General features: G+C 35.9%; 1 protein-coding gene across 1 annotated transcript in view; it reads right to left on the reverse strand.

Annotated features, from left to right (window-relative positions):
• Positions 1-10,270, reverse strand: part of TMPRSS15 (transmembrane protease, serine 15) — a 105,403-nt gene that overhangs the window by 4,116 nt on the left and 91,017 nt on the right. Inside the window, exons 20-23 of the mRNA XM_006774457.1 lie at positions 9,972-10,146; positions 5,107-5,288; positions 3,282-3,377; positions 153-292 (exon numbers count right to left, since the gene is read on the reverse strand). Coding sequence (XP_006774520.1) covers positions 153-292; positions 3,282-3,377; positions 5,107-5,288; positions 9,972-10,146 — 593 coding nt within the window. The remainder of the gene's footprint in view (positions 1-152; positions 293-3,281; positions 3,378-5,106; positions 5,289-9,971; positions 10,147-10,270) is intronic.

Here is a 10,270-nt window from a genome sequence, read left to right on the forward strand (position 1 = left end):
TCAAATAAAAGCCAAAAGTCACAGTTTTGTAGAAAAAATAAATGAAGTTAAGACCCTGATGATTTCTTGACTTCTGAATCATTATTAAACAACATAATCATTGTATAGCAATGCTTTCTGAAAATGTACGGTGAGCTGTTTGATATGTTTACCTGACAAGAATCTATCCCCCCTTCTTCGTAGCCTGCGCACACCATGTTTTCCGTGATGCTGTATTCTGGCATCTGTTGTTGGCATTTCTCATTTGATATGAGAGGAACCTCAGCTTCTTTCAATATGTCTGCAGAAGGACCTGTTTAAGATGGAGAATGCAGGCAGCCAGTCAGAAGTGATCAACAGGCATCAGTGAATGAGCCCCCATCAGTCTTATTTATTTCAACAGTTCACTCTCTTTATCTAGCACTGTGTGTATATAATGGAACTGAATGCTTAACCTTGTACTTCAAAGCACATAATGAAGCCCATCTGTGGGTTTTGCCAAATGGATGTAAAGCACTTCTTCGGCTCCCAAGGGCTAGCAGGAGAAGTGGACAGTCCTTAGGCATGATCGGTAATTTTAAACAGTTATAGTGTTGCTCAGTGGTGGCGGGGGAGGGACCCACCAACACAAAGAGTTTCATTCATGGAAATTAGCAATGGCTCCGAAACCCAGAGGAGCTTTTGATTGGGCACCTGAGGAAGTGCTCCCGTATAATGGCATTCAGCTCCTTGTGCTGCTGTGTGACTGAGCAGGTGCACCCTGAACAGGAGATAAAGCTCAGATGCACTGTGCCCCGATCTGAGGGCATTCAGCTTGTCACCACGTGCATGTGAAGACAAAGGAGGTGTTTTCTGATGGAGTGTAATTCCATGGCTTTTACAAAATGACTCATCTACTGGCAATATGAACCTCCGTTTACTGAAATGCTAATCCCAGGAGGGAAATGAAGCAGGTATCTAGTGGCCCAGAAAAGCTCCATGATAAACACTTTCTAATAATTAGCAATTCTGTTTGGCTCCTCAAGAGAGGCAAAAAGTTGACAGCCAGTGTTGTTGCAAAATGTATGAGACCTCATTTCCAGCTAAAAAGACAGGAAATGTGTGTGTGTGTGTGTGTGTGTGTGTGTGTGTAATTTAGGTGCAAAGCAACATAGGTATAACTCAGTGGTGTGTTGGTAAATGTTTAATAACTGGTTTTCAAGGGGGAAAAAGCCCCAATGGATATTGCCTGCCCATCTGCCTGGTATAAACACCACAACCATGGCCAAATCAAGGTACCAGCGTGACAGTAAACATGAAGTTGGGAGAAGATATGCACAAATGGCTATTTCCAGCTGGTGCAGTGACTCCAGCAGCACATCCCTGGATGATTTCTCAAGTTTAACCCAGAGCTTTACATTAAGAATGTGAATTGGAGAGGTTAAGATGCAGAAGAAAATTCAGCATCTCACTGCCATCCATTCTATATAGATCAATTTTATTTTATAATAAAAATCAAAGCCCATTTTGTTGCTTGTCAAAGAATAAAAATTGGTTGGGTATATGATAAAACTCTTTAGTAAAGGAAAATTTGAGCAGTGTTCTTATATTTGATATGTATTTATCAATATGAGTTGTCATGAGAATAATTGAGCATATGTATATACTCACACAAATAAAAGTAAATTTATTTCAAGTTTACTAATTGCTTTAATTCAATCAACAAATATAACTTCATTTCTTCTTGGTAAACAATATGTTCATGGTTTTTCTAGCAAAATTACTGTATGTCAAATACTCAAAAGGGGGAGATTTTATAAAATGAAGTAGCTGGAAACCATAAGACAGAGCTATAAAAATTCACTCCCATTTCCATCACCAAGGAATTATTTAAATATGATCTATTTATTTCTAAATGAAATTGACCTCAGATACAGATTTTTTCTTGGCTCCATACCACTGTGAGAGACCTTTTTAAGTCAATTAAATGCATATCTTCAGTAACAATGTGTATCAGCTCTGAAAAAAAACAAACATGCAACCCATTTCCTATGGAATAAAGAGTCTTAAATTTATTCATTATTGGATAATTTGTTTTGGAGAGTCTACATCGTGGTCATAAAAACGTCTTCTAATTTTAAGTTGGATAGAGAAAATATCTATCTAGAAATCATTTTTGCTCTTTAGATTTCAAATTCAATAAATCATGACATTTCTCAAGTGGTGGAAATAAAAGAATATACCGTCTTGGACTTCAATACGTTTTATGGACAGTAGACATGAGGCATTTCCAGCAACATAATGAAATTGTAGTGGAGAACCTTTATCGGAATTATTAGGCAGGGGTCTGACTTAAACTTTATGCTTTGTTTTACAAGAAATAAGCATATTTTGGCCGTGAATGCTTCGCTTCTGGAACCGACCTCCTCTCCACAAGATTTTAAATACATTTGAATACAATAATAATGTAAATATCGTGACTATGATTTCTGATCCGTTGTGACTCCAGGGGCCAGGTTCTCCCTTTAGACCTTAGTGCTTTCCTTTTTGTTTAACTATTAACGAGCCATCAAAACTCATCCTTGATGGAGGTACTCTTGTGAGAAATTCAGATGCCAATAAACTTGCAGTTACATTTAGAGAACATGAAGTACTGGAATGTGTGTTTTTTTTAAAAAAATCATGTTTGATTATTATTAATATGCACCGTTTCTGTGTTTGGAAAACATGCTACTCAATAATGCTAGTGAGTCAATGGTGTAACAATTTATAGTATTCAGTGTAAGATGTGCACTGTATCTGAGTTTTCTGGCCAGTAGGCAGAACCGGCTTTTGAAGCTAGAAGGGATTTCTTTCTCATTTTAGAAAATGTGACTGTGAGACCTTTAGATGATAAGATAGTTTTATTGATTTGGGAAATGTGACAGTTAATAATTTGGCTTTTGATGAGACTTCGTCCATGAACTTTACAAAAATATATTTTTGAAACTTTTGGTTATATTCATTTAAATAGATGTATCTTTTCTCTTTATCAGTGTTTATAATATAAAAAGTAGAGATTGAGTTTGGGGAATGCTTGAATTCTCCTCCTATAAGGATTCTAGTTTTATAATATGCTCTATACGATTTGGAAAAAATTCATAACTACACAAATATTCAGTATATGAGTATAAGCTTGACATTGCTTTTAAAGGATATCACATAAAACTGTTATAGCAAAAGAGTTGCACAAAATGTTGAAAATAGTCACAGGATGGTGCAAGAACATACTTTTTTCTAGGAAAAAAGACCCATTTGCTTTTTTTATGGGTCTGATACTTTACCATCATGAACAATCCTCCCCCAGCCAGCAATAGAACAAATTCTTCCTGGAAGGAAAACTTGATTTTCTTCTGGTAAGCAAATAGGTTGTATATAATCTGAAAACAAAACAAAGCAAAACAAGAGCTAGAATAGATGCACATGCATTTCCAACAATGTTTTAAAAATCAAACATTATAAACATTTCATCTAAAACAATTGGTACTTTTGTTTTAGATAGCCTGGACATTTTTTAGACATCAATCTTTGGGGAAAGAAGCATTTTGGAGCAGTAATTTTTGGACAATAGATAGGTACCACTGGTAGCCTTTTAGGATGTTCTACATTGCCTCCTAATTACTCTTTCATGGTGTAAACAATGTTGTACTTCTGGAATTAATCATTTGTATTTGATTTTTAAATAATTATGGTACTTAATAGGAAGTAGTGCCAGTTCTGTGAAAATCTTGGCAAGGCTGTTTTTCAGGGTCAATTAAGAGAAATTTGGGCATATGTTCTGAGTTTATTTATTTTTTTTAGTTTTCCCCACATATCTCACATTAAAAAACTTTTAGGCAATTGTTTTACTTGGCACTTAAGGAAGGAATAGCATTTGTCACTGGCTTTTATTGTATTTGATTTTTAAATAATTATGGTACTTAATAGGAAGTAGTGCCAGTTCTGTGAAAATCTTGGCAAGGCTGTTTTTCAGGGTCAATTAAGAGAAATTTGGGCATATGTTCTGAGTTTATTTATTTATTTTTTTTAGTTTTCCCCACATATCTCACATTAAAAAAGCTTTTAGGCAATTGTTTTACTGGGCACTTATGGAAGCATTAGCATTTGTCACTGGCTTTTAAAGCCATTCTCCAACAATTTACAAGCCACCTGACATTTATTAAAGCTCCCGCTGCATGGAAGGCCCAGGGCGGACACAAATGAGTAAGATACCGTGCTTACTCTCAAAGACAGGGCTGTAGAACTAACCACAGTCACCACCTGCTTTGATAAGTGCTGCAATACATGTGGAGGCCAAATTCCATAAGAGCAAGGAGATAGCAGCATCCCCCCGCCACCCCTAATTGGGATGGGAAAGGTCTTCAGAGTAAAGGTTGGTGTTGAGTAGAGCCCTTTAAGATAAAGTTCACGCCACAGGTGACTTCTTGTACATTACCTAGGTAGTCAGAGAAAGTCCTCCATCTGTCACTTCATTAATATTGAATCTCCTTTAAAATTTTTATCCTATGGCCTGGCCGGCATTTCTCAGTGGTCGAGCATCAACCTATGAACCGGAAGGTCTGGGTTCAATTCCCAGTCAGGGCACATGCCCAGGTTGCCGGCTCGATACCCAGTGTGGGGTGTGCAGGAGGCAGCCAATCAATGATTCTCTTTCATCGTTGATGTTTCTATCTTTCTCTCCCTCTCCCTTCCTCTCTGAAATCAATAAAAATACATTTCACTTTACTTTTAGAACATGCACTCTTCTCCCAGTTTGTCCTACTCTGGCTTTTGTGGCCGATGGACCGCCTTTCTTTTACATGAGAAAGAGAGAAAACATGTATTGGAACATGGCCTACTTTTTTTCTGGACTGCTGCTTTGAATTTATAGAGGGCTCTGATAGTTTATTCCAGTGGCCAACTCTCTAGAAAGTTGGATTTAAATAGCTCCAGAAGGTAACTTAATATGTTTCTCTTTCATTCTATAATTCCATTTAAATTATAATAATTTTTATAACAGATTATTCATTTTTTATGGACTATTAATGCATTGGTGCTGACAAAAAATATTTCAAATCTAATTTTGAATTAATTTGGGCAGATGAGATGACTAAAAGTGATTTGTTTTACCTGTGTAATTCACTTTAAATTCAAGGTGCATCATGACGATGTCACTGTCCTTGCTCCGTTTATTGTAATGTGGGTTTATGACAATTTGATCTATCAACCGGGTCACTACTTGAGGAGAAGTCAGATTCGATGTCGCATGAAGGCCTAGGATTGCTTTCCACTTGGATGGCTCCAAATTTCTTCTGAAGATTATAATAAAGAGGTATAAGAAACTCCCAATCTTTCTAGAGATCTTCATTAAAGATATTTCAAAACTATGTGCTCCCATCCTAAAATGTTCTTGATTTCCTCCAAAGAATTCTTCCTTAAACAAATATTCCTTTATTTTTTATTTTTATTTTTTTACCAAATCACAGAACAAGCCTTAATTACTGCTAATCTCTATCACTTCTTCTAAAGTTCTAGACTGTGGCTCTCAACTTTGGTTTCACATTAGAATCATCTAGAATAACATTGATATCTGCTCTCCCCTACTTCTCTACCTTTGATTTAATGAGTCTGCATCTGGTACTTTAATTTTAAATGAATTTTGAAATGAAATCTCCAAGTTTATGCTAATGTATGATCAGATATGACTGCTTAGAACACATTCCACTGGGGAAATGGCACCTTGGTCCAGGGTTTCTTCAGACAACCACAGCAGCTATTGTAGTGATGGAAGGAGGTTTGAGAACATTCTTCCATTTGGGGTGTCATTGAATTCACAAGTAAAACTTATAAACTAACATAAACGAGTAATTTCCACCTACAGTGAACGTGAATCATGTTCCATACACAATGTTGGCCATCAATAACGTATTGGTAACAAATAACATTTGTGTCATAGGACAGATTGAGTTGAATAGTATATTTTAAGTGAAAGTGTGCAAGGACTTTTAACTGTACTATTGCCCTGCAACATTTTCACTCCAAGAAATTACCAGGGAGTAGCTGGAATTAAACCATATTCAGAATGAAGTAAAAATTCAGTAACTGCAATGATTGCAGAACTAGTCATTTAATTCTGAATAGTTGCAAATGTCTAGTTTAATGTGGTGTTGTACTTGTTGGGGGTGGGGTAAGGTAATTACATAGACACAGATTAGTGGAATGACTTGTGAGAGAAATATAAATGATACACGTTGGAGAGATATTTTCTTCCCATAGTGCTACTTATTCATGCGGGAGAAATAAAAACACGGAAAACAGGCTATTTTCTATGTAACACAACAACAATTTTGGAAATCATTAAGAATGTGTCAAATTATTGTTGCTGTAGATTATATTTAATTAAACCAGAAGCTTGAAGCATGTAGGTTTGATCTTCACAGTTTATGGTTCATGCATTGGTTTTCTACTCAAAGCCTAAAATATTGAGAGGATATGGTGACTGCTAAACTCTGTGTTAGCTACAAACTCTCCCATATCATTTACATTTATATGTATAGCTATCACATGGCATATAGTACTTACAAAAGATAAGAGTTTGGGAGGTTAGGTACTTTTTTTCTGAGCTGCATTATTTTATTATTGATTTAAATCTGTATCAAATAAAGTACCTATATTTCTCTAAATTTCTATATGATTATTTCTGAAGACAAAATTTGTAGAAATCATTTCTACAAAATAACTTGCTTACTGTAAAAAATATATAATCACAGACAAGAAAGCTATAAGGGCTAAAAAAGAGAGAAGATAGAAAGGTTATTTCAGATTAAAGAAGACCAAAGAGGCATAGAAACTAACTCTGTGCTTTACCCTGGATTGGTTCTTGGTTGGCAAAATCACACACACAAAAAAACAAAACAAAAAAATGTCCTAAAGGGCATATGTGGAACAATTGACAAAAATGAATTCATACTATAGTTTGGAACATTGTTTTTTTGTTGATGTTAAATTCCCATGATCTGTGAGTATATAAAAAAATATCTTTGTTTTTAGTAAAAACACGTGGACATATTTAACACTAAAGGAGCACAATGTCTAACCCGCTATCAAATGGTTGAGAAAGAATTTCTCCAGGTTGGACAGAAAGAATGAGAAAGATTTTAGAACATAAAATTTAAACAATTAATAAATCTGGGTGAAGTTATAGAAGAGCTCTATATACTAATATTTGCAATTTTGTGCATGTTTTGAAAATCAATATAAAACATTTGTAAAGTAAATAGCTAGTGTCTCTGGGGCAAGATTTGGACTCCTTTTTCATGGACCTTTCAGGACAGCAGGACATTTATATTTACAGTATGCAAAAGTATTGCAGCATTTTAATTTTTCCTGACAATCACCTTAGAAGGTAGATATCCTATAAACACCCTATGGATGAGGATATTGGAACAAAGAGATACTAAATTGTATGAGATTAGTAGCATAGGTAGGATCAAAATCTTTTCTTCCAGTTCAAAGCCAACCTTGCCTTTAAACCACAGAAAAATTGGACCATAGTTTTTTAAGGTTGAAAAACAAAACAAGTCAATGATAGAGAAATAATGGATGCAAGGATATTTAGGGCCATCCAGGAACACTGAGGCTGAATGGGAATTGGAGTGTGGACCATAAGAATGTAGACAGAGAAGAGCTGTCCATTGAAACCATTTGCCTTCCTGCAGGTTAAAACACTTGGAACAGATTTACACTGAGGACAAGTCATTTGTGTAGTATGTTTTTAGTAAGTTGCTTGATTTGGGTTCTTCCATTCACATATTAAAAAATTGAGCATTTCACTGCATAGTTAGAATTTTTAAAAGGCAAATAGGCATACTTAAATATATTTTCCCAAATATCTAAAATCATAAGCAGAAAGTTCCTTGCTTGGTTAGAGGCATGAAGTAAAAATTTGTTTGCTTGTGTTCAAATTGAAACTGTGTGAAAAGACATTTTATGTCCTATATGACTGAGCATGTGTTTATATTAGATGAAACTGCTTTTTGTATATTCGTGGTTTGAAAAAGATAAACATTGGTATCTCTGACCTGCAATAGGTGCATCTGTAAGGTCGATAATTGAAAGATGTTGCTAAAATTGCAAGTCTGGTTGACATTAAGAAAGCGTATGTTCTGCAAGAACATCAAACAGACGAATTTACCAAATCCTAGGTTAATACTGGAGATTGCTAACTTACTAAGATCTACCCCCATGCAACAGAAAACACTGAATCTTTAACTAAAGATACCTTTCACTTCTAACACAATTAGGCTATAGATTGCACATCTGCACATCTGTGACATGCTCAAGGCATATAGTATGTATAGGTAAAAGTTAAAATTGCAAGCCTGGTCGACATTAAGAAAGAGTATGTTCTGCAAGAACATCAAACAGACAAATTTACCATATCCTAGGTTAATACCAGAGATTGCTAACTTACTAAGATCTACCCCTGTGCAACAGAAAACACTGAATCTTTAGCTAAAGATACCTTTCACTTGTAACACAATTAGGCTATAGATTGCACACCTGTGACATGCCCAAGGCATATAGTATGTATAGGTAAAAGTTAAAGTCATGTTTAGCAGGGGATGGGAAAATTGACCACTATATATGCTTGCTATGCTCTGGTTGAAGACAGATAAAAACATAATTTATCAGAAGGCAGCAAACTCAAGAAGATGTGCTTTAGATATGGGAGAGGCTGTAGTTTAGTCACTGCTATAAAGTTCAGCGCATAGAATCACAGAGGTTTAGATGTACATGATCAGTACCACGGACACTTCCCTAGAGGTTCAAGTAATTGGCCAACCTGGGGTCTGGCTGAAGGTTCTCATATTAAAGCTCTTAGGATTATGAATTTGAATTTACCCTCCCTCTATATGATGGGTATTCAGGCGAGTTAATCCTTTAATACTCATTCACCCTGGTCCTCCCTATCTCCCAAACAACTTTCAAAACCTTCTGTGTGACAGTTTGTATCTGAGATCTTCCAATGTTTGTGTTCGTCGGGAGTTCAGTCTTTTAATTTAATTAACTACAGCTGCAGCTTCCATTCTGAGCACATATGTGTTTTCCTCAGAGATTCTAGATGCCTTTAGGAGAGGCTCATTGTAACTGTCACAGGGAAGGGCATTTTCTGGAGTTTTCTTCTACCTAGGAAAAGGGTCAGGAAATCGCCCAAGGGCAGGTTTTATGAGTTTTCTATGAGGCAGCCAGATTTTTGTCTGACCTAATTCACAAATGTTAGAATGGGATTAACTTCTTTTATGCAGATGAGAATTAACAAGTTATTGGGCTCAGGAATATTTATTTTCTCCTCCTGTTCTCTCTACCCTCTCTACTCTATCTACCCACCCTCTTTTCTCCTGTGGCATTGCTTTAGGAATGACTGCTTCTAGAAAGAGAATAAATTCTAGAATTCAACATGTATTTTGTCATGTTACAAAGGAAAAAATAGTTAGATATGGTTGACATTAGTTCTAACTTTTAGTTAAGGGCAGCTTCAAAATAGATCAGACTTGAGAACAAAGTAAACATTTTTATACTAATTCATAATTAGTCCCTCACACAGGAATTTTTAGAGCACAAAGTTATTTGTAACTAGAGAGCTTTTTTGATGCTAACAATTTGCTGACAATAAATATTGGTCTAATTGAATGATAACAGTACAATTTATACACTACATACTGATTTTATACCTTTAAAATTCTTACTTTTCAATTATTATGGATGTAGGAAACATAATACTTGATGCAAATATATAACAAAGAATGATTTTTTTTTACCGAACTTTCTTTTATACATGATTGTAATGGGAGAATGATTGGAAAGTTTATAATGTCATAAACAGCGGGAAGAGTTCCCTGATGAGATGGATTTGTGAGGCTACATGAGATGTGATGCACAGTGTCTGCTGTGGTCATCCCACTTGACAAGAGACACTCTAATGCCACACTCACCCATACACGCAGTGGGCGGCAGACACCAGCCAGTCGTTGCTGATGAGAGAAGCACCACAGAGCAGTTTGCCGTTATACGCGAGAGCAGTGAGCCACGGCCAGGCTCCTTCGCCGGCGTTATTTCCTCCAACAATCTTCTGGCTGACTTCTTGAGCCACCATCTTTTCCCCGCATGCTGTTAAAATAATTGAAGAAAGAGCATCTATTGTATTTTGGTGGATTTCCTCTGGTCATGAAAATTGAGTGGTTCACTACAAACTAACTTCAGGTGACACACCAACTCTATTCAGAATTTTAAA

This window comes from Myotis davidii, unplaced genomic scaffold (genome assembly GCF_000327345.1).
Source record: "Myotis davidii unplaced genomic scaffold, ASM32734v1 scaffold647, whole genome shotgun sequence".
Lineage (NCBI taxonomy): Eukaryota > Metazoa > Chordata > Mammalia > Chiroptera > Vespertilionidae > Myotis > Myotis davidii.